Raw genomic sequence first — 12,769 nt, forward strand, 5'->3', positions numbered from 1 at the left:
CTTGCATTTGAAATTTTGATTGCGAGACCGAGACCGCGACACACGCGCCGCCCAACTCAGAACTGCATTAAACCCAATGCCATCAAGTATTCAACATCAGGTGTTTTTCCGCCAATATACCAACCTTTAAGAAAATCACTGCTTGAATACTTCATTCAGTTTCATTACATTGCTTACGCCATAAAAGATTACTACTACCTTTTGCAGCCTTTTTCTTCTTTTTTTATTAAAAAAAAGCTGCGGTTTTCGACTCTCTCTTTGTTCGCAGCCGCTTTATAACAATCATCTTCATCCTTCCTCCCATCACAACCCTACAACTACGGATCCGTATAGATACCTCTAACACCACGCTTCTAATTCTCAACTGCCTTTTAGTTTTTCTATAAAGGTATATCTGCAGCCGATGTGCAAATTATCGTAAACTTAAATTTGTTACAACATGGCTACAGACTGGAACAAGCTGAAGGTCGTTGACCTAAAGTCGGAATTGAAGCGACTTGGCCTACCGCAGAATGGCCTCAAGGCGGACCTAGTAGCACGCCTAGAAGCTGTCGACTCCGAGAGAGCCGCTTCCCAATCCTCAGGTGAAACCCCTGAAGAAACCGAGGCCGTTAATGGGGAGGTGCAACCGGTGGAGATCCCCCCTGAAGCAACAGAAGCTCCAGAATATTCCCACGCAACTCCTCCTGATGAATCCTCCAAGCAGTCCGAAGTCGCAGCCGAAGCCGAAGCCGAAGCCACAGCCATACCGGGGCAGGAAGTATCTGCACCAGTCCTTACTGAGACGCAAGAGCTAGCACCCTCGACTGGAGACACACTGCTACATCCTACCGAACTAATACAAGATTCACAAAAGCGAAAGCGAAGGTCTCTAAGCCCTGCACCATCCGGCGAAGAAGTAGCACGCAAGAGAGCTAGGCAAGATAATCGAGATGCCCAGGAAGACCCCGTCGTCGCAACCCCCGTCGGAGAGAAAGCCGATGCAGTGGCAGAGCTGCAAGAAGACAAAGAGGATACAACACGGGCTCCTCCTGACGTTGAGATGGAAGATACCAAGGATGAGGCGCCAGTTGAGCGCGAACGTGAACGCGATAACGGTGTTACCCAGCCAATCCTAGCTGATGATGCTAACCCCGACCTTCAAAATGGACACGCTGTAGAAGTGGTAACAAATAAGACCCAGGCAACCTTCCAAGAACCCCCCGAAGATGAGCCTTCTCGAGAGCAAACCTATACCGCTCACCCGGCTGAGATAGAACGAGATGTAGAGCCGTCCATCCATCCCGCAACCTCTGCACTGTACATTAAGAACTTTATGAGACCTCTTCGACCGCAGGCAGTCAAGGAACACCTGCTAGACCTCGCCGCGTCGATAGGTGCACCTGCCGAAGAAGGTACTATTGTTGACTTCTACCTCGACACTATCCGAACGCACGCGTTCGTAGTGTTCAACACCATCTCATCTGCCTCAAGGGTACGTACCGCACTGCACAACCGCGTCTGGCCCGACGAAACCAACCGCAAGGCTTTGTGGGTTGACTTCATTCCGTCAGAGCGTTTCGCGGAGTGGGTTGATATGGAGCAGACATCTACCGGAGGACGCGGTTCGACCCACCGCTACGAGGTCGTGTACGATAATGATGAAGACGGTAACGTAATTGTCAAACTTGAGGAATTCGACGGCGCTGGCCCTACAAAGCAGGCACCCCCGGCACCTGAACCTCAGCTCGAGCGCAAACCTTCCATCCCTACTGGACCTTCCAGACAGTTTTCAGGAATCGAAGGCGCACCCACAGGACCACGCGGTTTCAACTCGAACCACGGCCCCGGAATGCACCAAACCAGAGCAGGAATACTAGACCAGCCCGGACAATCGACACATGCGCACCCCATCGTTAGATATCAACCCGTTTCAGACGACCTGGTCAGACGACGACTCGACGCGATCGCAGCCGCCAAGACTAAGGATACCGACCGAGACTTTGGCAAAGACTACAAGCGTTACTATTTCGAGAACGGCGACACGCTCGTCGATAGGGGCAAAGAGATCTTCCTCGGTATCCGTCCACCTCACCGAGAACATCAGCGCGAACGCGAGCAGAGACATGAGACAGGCCGCGAACCGGCCCGCGAACCAGGACGTAGTCGCCGAGCCGGTGGTGGTGGTGGTGGTGGCAGACGCCGCGGCGGCATGCCTATCTTCCACGGCGTTCCTAGAGGTGGCGATCGATTCCGGCCTGGAGAATCCGGCTCCAGCGGACGCTCGCGGTACTCCGACGACAGAAGTAGCCGCCGTGACGGTTACGGCCGATATGCGGACGAGCGGCCAAGCCGCAGAGATAGCTACAATCGTTACTAACTAACATGGCAGATAGCTTAGAGAGACGGACTCGGGGTTGACGACCAAGTGAGTTACGTGAGTTATTACTGGTTTGCTAAATATGGTGAGAGTGCTTGTATATGAAACAAATAAATAAAACCAAAACGTATCCTGCGTTTATTCGTGCGTGCGTATCTCCCCGTGCGCTCGACTATTCGCAGAAGTTTTCTTTTTTTCTCTTAAAAGCAAAGGTCCAAAGCATTTACGGAGTACAGAGAGAAAGCACACACGGAAAAGTACCTAGCATCGCAAAGGCAGAACGGGATGGACGCATGGATGCATTTGTATAAGGAGAGAAGGAAGGATACCCAGTCCGAGAACAAACAAGCAAGCAAGCAAGCAAGTTAGCCAAACCAAACCAAGCAAAGCAAAGCAAGGCCTATTCGCGAATAGTATCACGAGCTACTACTTTGAGTAAGACAAGAGACAGCCGCCTAGCTAGGTAGTGTAGGCAAATGCGCAAAACGCATGCTAATAGAGGACGTTTCATTCCATATAAAAAAAGAAAAACAAAAGAAAAAGAAAACCAGATTAAAGCCGTAGGCTTCACCCACTCATGTTTCGCAAAGCAGGTTCCCCGACTGATTAGATACATACTAGTTATCCATAACGTGGTTCTAGCTAATCCCCGTCTCAAATCCCGTCGGCGCGATACTTGTCTCCTCCCGCACGGCGAATCTTGAAATACCCTCCGCGCTATGTAATTAATGGAATCCAGGAGTTAGTCTTTTTGTTTATCAATGTGCCCATAGGAGCGTTTACAATACCTAAATATACCTATGTATGTGGTAGGATGCTGCTGGCTTTGGATTCCAGAGCGATATATACCTAATATTCTCTATCATGTCCACGTTTATTTATCAACTATATTTAACCGTCTGTAGAGAGAATATCGAGACGAGGTATGTAGGCAAATACCGTATTCACAAGGCATAATAAAAATATCGTAAAAGGGGATTGACCCCTACAAATACTTCAAATTACAAATGCATACCGATTATTCCTTTTCGGTTTGAAGATACATCAACTCCCTTTATGACACGATCCCACCCAAATATGCCCCTAATAAATAGAATATACCTATCTGTGCCTCTACGAAACCCAAATTTTCTAAGCAGGACTAGCCAGAGGCTCTGGTTGAACGCCGACTCGTTCCTTGCTCAGAATATCGAGCATGAACTGGGACGGCCTGTTGTCCTTGTAAACAGCCTGGCATGCCTTAAAGGCCATCACATCCTCGATATACTTGTCGAAAAGATAGGAGCTGTCCATAGGGCCACCTCTGGCCTCAGGGTGGAATTGGGTTGAGAAGATTGGTCGGGAGATGTGGCGCATGCCTATATCAGATTGCATTAGCAACTCGTTGGTAATTATGTAAGTTTTGTGAAAAGATAAAAATAACTCACCTTCATTACTACCGTCGTTAAGGTTAACGAAGTATTCCTTCCATTCGCTACCCAAGGTGCTAGCATCAACAGCATAACCATGGTTCTGGCTGGTGATGTGGCACTGTCCAGTTGTCATATCCAAAGCGGGGATGTTGTGCGCCCGGTTACCATACTTCAGCTTGATGGTTCGAGCACCAGTAGCTAGAGCCAACAACTGGTGACCCAAGCAGATGCCCATGATGGGTACTTGGGAAGTCTCCATCAGGACCCTGAGGTTGTGTACGGTAGCTTGGCAATGGGTCGGGTCACCCGGACCGTTGGAAATGAATACACCGTCAAAGTTGTCGGCAACCTTCTGAATCTTGAAGTCGTATGGGAACACTGTTACGCTAGCTCCACGGCTCACCAAGCTTCGAAGGATGTTCTCCTTAACACCGCAGTCAAGTAGCGCGATGTGATACTTGGGGTTGTGAGCCTCCACAACAAAAGGTGCCTTAGTGCTAACCCGCTTCACAAGGTTAATCTGGCCGGGATCAACGAAGCTTTCGTCTTCGTCTGCGTCATACTCATCGCCAACAGAGATCCTGGCGAGGGAAGAACCCTGCTCTCGTAGGTAAGTGACGATAGCACGGGTATCGACACCTGAGATGGCCGGAATACCTTCCCGGGCACACCAATCGCCCAAACTCTCCACCGCGGTCCAATGGCTGTATTTCTCAGCGACATCAGCGACAACAATCCCTGCACACTGGATATGAGGGGACTCGAAGTGCCTCAGCAGGTTCCATTGGTCACGCTCGCTGGAAGGAACACCGTAGTTTCCAATCAATGGTTGAGTGAAGACAAGAATCTGTCCACGGTACGAGGGGTCGGTCATCGACTCTGGGTAACCGACAAGGGAAGTAGTGAAAACGGCCTCGCCGGAGATGTTGGAGTTGGCTCCGAAGGCCTTTCCGTGGAAAATAGGCCCATCCTTTTTTTGTCCGTCAGAACACGGTTCTTATCGAAATCTATTGTAGTTATAACATACCCGAAGAGTAAGTGTAGCCTCCATACCAGAGGCAGGTTTCGTACCCCGAGATAGAGTCCGAGGCATCTGCCTACCCTTACTACCTTGGATGGCTTGGGCCGAGAAGTTTCCAGTGGTGGAGAGGAATCGGACCCGTGCCGAGAAGCTTGGAGCACCGAATGCTACAGGCTTCGCAGCCTTTAGGGCTAGTCGTGAGAACATCATGTTCTGGAGTGGTAAAATTTCAACGCTTTGAGTTTAGAGAGATTGTTCAATGGCCTCCTTTAAGCGGAGAGAGCCCGCCACAAGTGGTCTAAATTTACGTTAGTATCCAAAGCGGTGAGTCAGATTCGCGAAGTAGACTAGACGAACCAGAGATATAATCCTGTGGCGATACGGTTAGCAAAAAGAAAGAGAGAAAAAAAATTAGAGTACCATGAATATAGATCAGAAGGTTCTTGGAGAGAAGATAGAATGTGTGAGGCGAAGGTAGGATATGGAAAGCGTGGTAACGACGAATATATTTTTCATATGTCGAATATCGGGGACAGTGGGAATGAAGTCATATTTTGAAAGTGACTGGAGTCCTTTCATTGAACGTACCTGGGATGTGAAGACTGACGAGCGCCCGTTCATAAGGGCTACTTGGAAATTTTCAATCAGAAGAGGCAAAAAAGTAGAGGTGAAGTCAGTTGGTGTAGAAGAGGTTAGAAATTCTAAGGAATACCGATAGTTATAGATGTGGATTGGGAAAGGAGTAGTAACGTTAGTTTTAAAGACGGCCGGGGAAAGGAGGAAAAAAAAAAAGGTGTTTTTCATGGCGGGGGACTAAGAATTCAAGGTTGTGTGCGATCTGACTGGTTTCCGAAATTCCCAAGCTAACCATGCATGGCCCATATTTGTTGTACCTTCTATAGGCCAATTAGACCTGCTGTATTTGCGTTACACACTGTACATGGTCCATATGGGGCCCGCTAGACGGAAGAGAAGAAAAAAATTAACTACATAGTATACATAGTAGGCCGTTTTCGGCCTATCAACGCCCTCAACGTCCTCAACGCTCTGACGTAGGTATACCGGATGCTGTTTACAGCAAAGAAAGCCAAAATAGCGTTTACTACCTACCATAAGGGACCTATTTAAAATTGGGTACGTAATACTGCATATGTATGAGATACTTGCAATTTTAACATATATACCACTGTCTACCTAGCCTAGGTACTTCCTAAGGTTTGCTATGCTATACTACGTACAATATATACTATGAGGATATTGATATTCCAATATTATGGTAGTACATATTAGTCAGTTCCAATGCATCTATAACCTCTTCCCTTCCGCCACGCACCTAAAACGTACATAAATTAACCATGTGCCCACGAAAAAAAAAAAAAACAACATTTTGAAACCCAACCCTTTAGCCATATGAGCGTGCGGTACCATGTACGATATTACTCGTTTTACTAGTGCACCGACCAACAAGTTAGTTCAGCACTTGTAAACACCATTTGTGGAACTGCAATACTATTGCCCTCCCTACCTACCGAGAATCGGATAGAATCCACTACCAAGCTATTACATAGTATGTATATGGTAATACGTTAGGTTAAGTACCTGTTTTGAAGGGGAAAGGAAGCTTTACTATGTATACACGTCTTCGTATATACCTGAAGACTTTCTCAGTATGCGGAAGTGCCTATCTGGACCTTGGTACCCTTTCGTAGCCCATTGGTAGGTAGAATATAAACACTTGCGTAGCTGGGTTTCATTCGTCGTAAACAATATAGTATAACACATATATTCATACTCTAATTGTTGGTCATATCGCCCCCAGCTCTTTCAACTTGGAGATAAACCCGTCCACGTCCTCGACCTTGCCACCACCTTCTCTCGGCGGCGGTTCTGCAATAAGAAAGTCAGTTAGGTAACAATCCAAGTGTAGAGCTAAAACGTAAGACAAATATGAAAAAAAAAAAATCATTGAAAAAAAGAAGAGCGTGTCGTACCTGTAACCTTAACAACCTTCAGCCTCCTCTCGTTCGTCACGCCCAGGTCGCTCAAGCTCATCTTCACAAGCGGCTTCTTCTTCGCCTTCATGATATTCGGTAAGTTCACGTAGCGCGGGTCGTTGAGGCGCAGATCCGTCGTGATGACCATCGGCAGCTTAGCCCGCACCGTCTCCACGCCGCCGTCCACCTCCTTGGTGACCTCCACCGTGTCGCCGGCCGCGCCGAACGCGACGCGGCTCGCCTGCGTGGCCTGGGGCCAGCCCAGCAGGCCGGCGAGCATCTGGCCGGTCTGGGCGGCGTCGTCGTCGATGCTCTGCTTCCCGAGGATCACGAGGTTGCTCTTCTCCCGCTCGACGGCGGCCTTCAGCATCTTGGCCACCGTCAGCGGCTCGAGCGGCTCCTCCTCCCCTTCCTTGACCTCCACGTGGATGGCGCGGTCGGCGCCCATGGCCATCGCCGTCCGCAGCACGTCCACGGCCTTGGGAGGCCCCGCCGATATCACGCATATGTCCTCGACGCCGCCCGGCGCCGAATTCTTCTCCCGGATCCGCACCGACTCCTCCACCGACAGCTCGTCGAACGGGTTCATCGAGTGCTTCACGCCCGCCGTCTCCACGCCCGTCTGCGTCTTGTTGACTCGCGGTTTGACCTGGAACACACGTTCGTCAGCTTATCTCTTCCCCGCGCGTGTGTACGAAAAGGGAGAGAGAGAGAAAAGCAACGAGTTTGTTAATCGCAAGGTGGTTTCTTACCGCATAGTCGATTACCCGTTTTACGGGCACGAGGATGCGCAGTGCAGACATGGCGAAGGAAGAAAAAAAAATGTTGGCAGCTTATGCTGGCCGTCTATGTAGAATAAAAATAAACAGAGACGCCTTTATGTTTCTTGTCTTGTCGGGATTCTCAAAGCTTCGGCTAACCTTAACCTTAATTGAAGCTTCCGTTTCAATGACCAGCTGGAAAATCCGCGACCGAGACCGGCGATAGCCGCGCTTCATTGGAACAAGGTTGTGTTAAAAAAAGAGACCTCGGCCAAAAAGGGACCCACGTGATGTCCAACACTTATAGCACTTATAGAACCCGGGTAACATATAATCTAAATCTACAACGACAATATCGTGACTTTACAATACATACAGATAATGGCTTATACATAAGGGTGCTTTGGTTTGATATAGCACATATCAATCATATCAATGGAATATTGAATTGGTAGCCAATTCTTTATTACTTACCACTTAGCCTAGTGCACATTCATTGATTCACCTTGCTAGTTGGGTATCCATCACCTACACACACCACTTACACCACTTACACCGTTGTATAGAAATTTTATATTTGCACCTCTCACATTGATTCTAATAAAATAGATGTGTATATACGCTACCCAGAACTCCATTTGGCTTACCTTAGGTATCTAATTGTACAGTATTGGCATATCGTGTCCGTCGTCTATAGGTATAATGTTGCACACCACACCACATCGCACCACACACCCCGAACACCTGTTGCATCCCAGTCCCGACGAGTCCCCTCTCTCGCCCGTCCACTACCTACCAGTCGTCCCAATCGTCGTCCTTCTTGGCCGCCGCCGCCGCCGCCGGAGCATTCTTATTCCCGCCTCTCCCCATGGCCGAAGTCCCAACCGAGCTGTACTTGGGGCCGGTACCGTGTCGTTGGTCCGCCGCCGCCGCGAAGTCGTCCCAGAACGCCTTCTTGCTCTCGTCCATCGGCACCTGCCTCCGCTCGTCCGACCCCTCCACGAACCGGTTAAACCGCTCCTGGGCCGTCATCGCCCCGGCCTGCGCCGCCTTGCCCACGTTCCCTGCCGCGGCTCTGGCCTGCGCCGCGAAATCGGATTCCGAGAGCTGTTTCTCGTCAATTAGCAAGCGTGTCGGCCTCGTGATATCTATGGTTTAGCATGCAAATGCTTTTTTTTGGTGCTCTCACCTGTTTGGCCGTAGGCTGGATGAACTCGTCATTAATTCCTTTGGCCGTCTTCGTCACCGTCGTTGTAAACCAGCCGAATCCCTTCGTCAGGGCGGCTACCGGGTCCTTCTGCACCTCTGATAAATCGGGGAGCCCTCCGCCGCCGCTCTTTGCAGGTGCAGGGGTGTTTCCGAATCCAGCGTATTTACCGCCCTGGCTAGGTGGTAAGGCGTCCGACCTGGACGCGTTCTCCTTTCCCAGTCGCGCGAAATATTCGTCGTCGACTTTAGCTTTGACGCCCGGTCGACTGGGACTCGCCGTTCGGCTTCCGCTCGTCGCCACGCCTTGCAGCGGCGTTCCAGTCCTGCTAATCTGTTTCGGACCGGGCTTCGCGGCAGCGGGAGCAGGTTGTGGCGTGGTCTTGCGCTCGCCAGGTACGTATTCTCTACCCTCGACCTTGGCGCTGAGCCTCTCCTTCCATTCCTCACCCACTTCGCCGCTGTATCTCTCCGCGATCGTAGCGTCGTCCCAGTTCAGACCGCGCATCTTAGTATCTTCGTGCTGCTCAAAGAATGATCTCCATCCTTGGTTACCGCCGAGTCGCATGCGCTCGATCTCAGCCTGCTTGAACGCGTCCATGGTAACGGATCGAACGAAAGAGATGTGGACACCCAGGCCCCGGTGGACACCGGCACACGAGAGGCAGATGAAAACGCCGAACTTTGGAGACGCCCATTGCGGGTTCGGGGCGTTGCAATCGCAGCAGATGTTGTTATTATTCGTCTTTTGAATAGCGAGGAGCTGGAAATAAGCTGACAGTTAGCAAATGTCCTTTTTTTTTCTACGTTGACGGCAAACAACTATCTTTAGTCCCAATGGCATTGATCTTAGAACGACGGTAAATAATAGTAATGCGTACCTTTGATCTAGTCTCCGGGTCGACTTCCCACATAGCTTTGGAGGCCATGGCGAACTACTGATTTGTTGCGCCGATGGCGACAGCGCAGAGTAATGCAGGTATCAGGTATATAATAATCTAATAATCTAACAATCTAACAATTGCCAACTCGGCGTTGAAAGAGTGTTGTAAAATGAGATGCTAATGGTATGAAACCAATTTTATGAAAGCATTTGCGTATACGAGGACAGTTTTCATTAACCGTCTATGAAGTTACAGCAGTACGCGGTGTTAATTTAACTGGTGCGCAATCGACAACTCTTGATAAAATAGGGACATTATTTAGTAATGAATTTAATAAATTGGGAATAAATATCGGGGGCCAAAGACTACCCCGATTCTCCACATCTTGTATTTAGCGTTCTCGTCCCCTACAGCCCCCTAACACAGTCCCCTACCGTACGAAATAGTTGGCTTAGAAAGGAGCAAAAACAAAAAGTCTAGATCCCCCCTTTGCCCGTATCACTACATCATGTAAGGTAATATCTACGTGCGTGTAACATCGATAGCGTCAAACCAATAGCGATCCAATGAATTCCATTTCCATTTCCGTCGTATTATTATCCAATGCTAAGGAGACCTCATATTTTAAACGCATTCCTGATTTACGATGGGCTAGCTGGCTGGGCTAGCTAGCTGTACCATAATACTGTTGCCTACCCGAATCGATATTACAGGTAGGTAAGTTAACTGCTTATGGGACGTTATGGATTTTCCGAGTCACCCATTATAAAATTTAATTTTGAGGGGGGAAAAAATTAATAGAGTTCCGGATCACGCATGTCACAAATGACAGGTCACCATGCATCAATCCGTTCGTTATCAATCATATCTATTATGTTGCTCGCGAGAACTTTTCCGAGTCCACCGTGACCCCTTGCTCCGTTGTCCACCTAGTGTACAACCCATGAAAATGCTCGAGAGGTGGTTGTCAAAGTCATTCGTGAAAAAATTAATGTGTCAAAACTGCAGCATCATGACAGACATCCGCCAGAAATGCTAAATGCAGAATGCTGCAGTCGCTGCTGACGATATCTGAGGCCATATTGCTGCTGTCCTGTGGGGTTTTTGTATCTATGGTGAAATCAAGAAACTAGCCATCCCTCGTAAAACTTGACTGACGCGTAACTACTGTGTAATGTATCCCGTAAATAAGATATGATTGTTAGGATTCATCTTGTCTTGACAATTAAACATGCGCCGTCGGAAATATGCTTAGATCATCTAAGCAGTGCTACCAGCGGCAGCAGAGGGGGCAGCGGCAGCAGGAGCAGCCTCCTGGCCATTGACCTCATTCTCATGAGGGATATTCGCCTCCTCGTCCGTCTTGTCGGGGCTGTCGATAGCGACCTTGACAGCAATCTCGCGGCCTTCAATCTCCTTGCCATTCATCTCGGCAACGGCCTTCTGCTGGAGTTCCTCAGAAGCTAGGGTGACGAAACCAAAGCCACGTCCCTTGCGGGGCTCACCACGAGCCTGGAGCTTCTTGATCATGAATCGGGGGATGGGGCGAAGGGCAATCTTGGCAGAGGAGGGCTGGTAATCATTGAACAGTTCCTTCAGCTATAGAAAATGTTAGTAGGGGAAGAAATACATATCAGCAAAATAATGACTTGCCTTCTCTTCGGTCAGGTCATAGGGCAGGTTAGCGACCATAACCTTGTTCTTGGAGGGAATGCCGTCAGCAGGTGGTCCGCGCTCACGACGCTCGCGAGCCGGGCCCCTCTTCGCAGTCTTGTCAGTTTTGTCAGTATCCGCTTTGTTGGTGATATCGGTCAAAGGTAAAACCTCAGAGTCGGCAGCGGTAGCATTTGCACCAGCCTCGGTAGCGTGAGTTTCATCCTTTCCACCCTCCTAAATGATTTAGTTAGTATTTGCCAAAACGGATACAGGATAGGTCTAAAACATACGGTTCGGCCGCCACGACCAGCGCGACCAGCACGACCACGACCGCGACCTCGGCCACGACCAGAGGATCGGCGCCGAGAACCATCAGCACCGGCCTCACCATTGGTAGCTCCTTCAGCCTTCTCTCCAGCCGGCTGGGGAGTGCGGGCAAGTTGAACTGAGACCTTTCGCTGGAGAATCTCCTTGCCGGAGAGTTCAGCGATGGCACGCTCAGCCTCGGTGGGGGTAGAGAGATCCACGAAGGCGTAGCCAACGGGGCGGTCGGTACGAGGATTCTTTGGGATTGAGACGGATTCACTAAGCGGTAAAGGTTAGTCCAAATTTTTAACGAGCTTGCTTGATAATAGCCAGATATCATTTAAAGCTAGCCGCCCCATGATAACCCGCATTTCTGATATACTATTGACCGCCAGCATTTGCTTGCCACCAAGTCCGATTAAGGATTTGGCAGTAGCAACTAAACACATGTGTAGATTGGCGGAGATTTTTGGTGTAGCACAAGAGATTCCAAGGAATGGCGGGTTAACTCGCAGATATTCAACCATAAAAATAGGGAAGCCATCCTCTATCTGGAAGGAATCAAGTGAAGAGGAAGCGAAGGGGATATAAACTTACACAAGGTAACTCTTGAAGAATTCTTTCAACTCCCCCTCAGTTGTCGCATATGCGAGGTTGCCGATGTATAGGCGGCGACCCTCGGCGGCGCTAGCATGGACGGCATCCTTGTTCTCGTCCTTGGCAGCGATAGAGGTATTGCTCAGAGCATTGGTAACGTCGTTGACGGCAGCGTCAGCAACTTTCTCCGTGGTGGTGGCCATTATGACTGATGGGTAATCTGGTTGGGAGATTAGTTGAAGGTAGGTTGATTTATCTTGACTAGAGGCGATAATAGACGTTGAATGGACGTTCGGGTTTCGGGTTCAGTATTGAACTCTTGAACAATTTCGGGGGAGGAATAGGGTGGCTACGTGCCCTAGAGAAGATTGAAAGAGTTGGGAATCGGTGGGTTGTGACACAACGAGCTTGAGATTGATGGGATTGAGAGGTGTGAAGAAGAAATGGGAGAGACCAGATGTTCGGACGCGGCCAGAATTTTTTAAGGGTTGTTGTTTCTTGTGTGGGTCACGAAAAAAAGGTTAGACGTACGGCAGGCGTGGGGTAAGTGACTTATGACTGCACTTTTGACAG

General features: G+C 49.3%; 5 protein-coding genes across 5 annotated transcripts; 1 reads left to right on the forward strand and 4 right to left on the reverse strand.

Moving 5' to 3' along the window:
- F4812DRAFT_418415 (uncharacterized protein) lies at positions 1 to 3,012 on the forward strand. Its single transcript, XM_047933248.1, has 2 exons — positions 1 to 2,919; positions 2,970 to 3,012. Exon 1 carries the CDS (start codon positions 440 to 442, stop codon positions 2,357 to 2,359), a length of 1,920 nt encoding a protein of 639 aa, XP_047792948.1. The 5' UTR covers positions 1 to 439; the 3' UTR covers positions 2,360 to 2,919; positions 2,970 to 3,012.
- F4812DRAFT_418424 (small subunit of carbamoyl phosphate synthase) lies at positions 3,013 to 5,402 on the reverse strand. The gene is made up of 4 exons (XM_047933249.1): positions 5,150 to 5,402; positions 4,799 to 5,090; positions 3,787 to 4,741; positions 3,013 to 3,717 (listed from the first exon to the last, which is right to left on the reverse strand). The coding sequence occupies exons 2-4, from the start codon at positions 5,000 to 5,002 to the stop codon at positions 3,491 to 3,493; spliced, it is 1,386 nt and encodes a 461-aa protein (XP_047792949.1). The 5' UTR covers positions 5,003 to 5,090; positions 5,150 to 5,402; the 3' UTR covers positions 3,013 to 3,490.
- A 573-nt stretch (positions 5,403 to 5,975) lies between these two features.
- F4812DRAFT_418427 (electron transfer flavoprotein, beta subunit) lies at positions 5,976 to 7,888 on the reverse strand. Its single transcript, XM_047933250.1, has 5 exons — positions 7,539 to 7,888; positions 6,784 to 7,435; positions 6,420 to 6,679; positions 6,322 to 6,365; positions 5,976 to 6,240 (listed from the first exon to the last, which is right to left on the reverse strand). The coding sequence occupies exons 1-3, from the start codon at positions 7,587 to 7,589 to the stop codon at positions 6,597 to 6,599; spliced, it is 786 nt and encodes a 261-aa protein (XP_047792950.1). The 5' UTR covers positions 7,590 to 7,888; the 3' UTR covers positions 5,976 to 6,240; positions 6,322 to 6,365; positions 6,420 to 6,596.
- Positions 7,889 to 7,901: 13 nt separating this feature from the next.
- F4812DRAFT_418431 (ArfGap-domain-containing protein) lies at positions 7,902 to 10,017 on the reverse strand. Its single transcript, XM_047933251.1, has 3 exons — positions 9,635 to 10,017; positions 8,737 to 9,516; positions 7,902 to 8,654 (listed from the first exon to the last, which is right to left on the reverse strand). Exons 1-3 carry the CDS (start codon positions 9,680 to 9,682, stop codon positions 8,340 to 8,342), a joined length of 1,143 nt encoding a protein of 380 aa, XP_047792951.1. The 5' UTR covers positions 9,683 to 10,017; the 3' UTR covers positions 7,902 to 8,339.
- A 471-nt stretch (positions 10,018 to 10,488) lies between these two features.
- On the reverse strand, positions 10,489 to 12,740 carry F4812DRAFT_418432 (RNA-binding domain-containing protein). Its single transcript, XM_047933252.1, has 4 exons — positions 12,197 to 12,740; positions 11,584 to 11,878; positions 11,291 to 11,527; positions 10,489 to 11,236 (listed from the first exon to the last, which is right to left on the reverse strand). The coding sequence occupies exons 1-4, from the start codon at positions 12,397 to 12,399 to the stop codon at positions 10,898 to 10,900; spliced, it is 1,074 nt and encodes a 357-aa protein (XP_047792952.1). The 5' UTR covers positions 12,400 to 12,740; the 3' UTR covers positions 10,489 to 10,897.
- Positions 12,741 to 12,769: the final 29 nt, after the last annotated feature.

This window comes from Daldinia caldariorum, assembly GCF_022478825.1.
Source record: "Daldinia caldariorum strain CBS 122874 unplaced genomic scaffold F4812scaffold_3, whole genome shotgun sequence".
Taxonomy (NCBI): Eukaryota; Fungi; Ascomycota; class Sordariomycetes; order Xylariales; family Hypoxylaceae; genus Daldinia; species Daldinia caldariorum.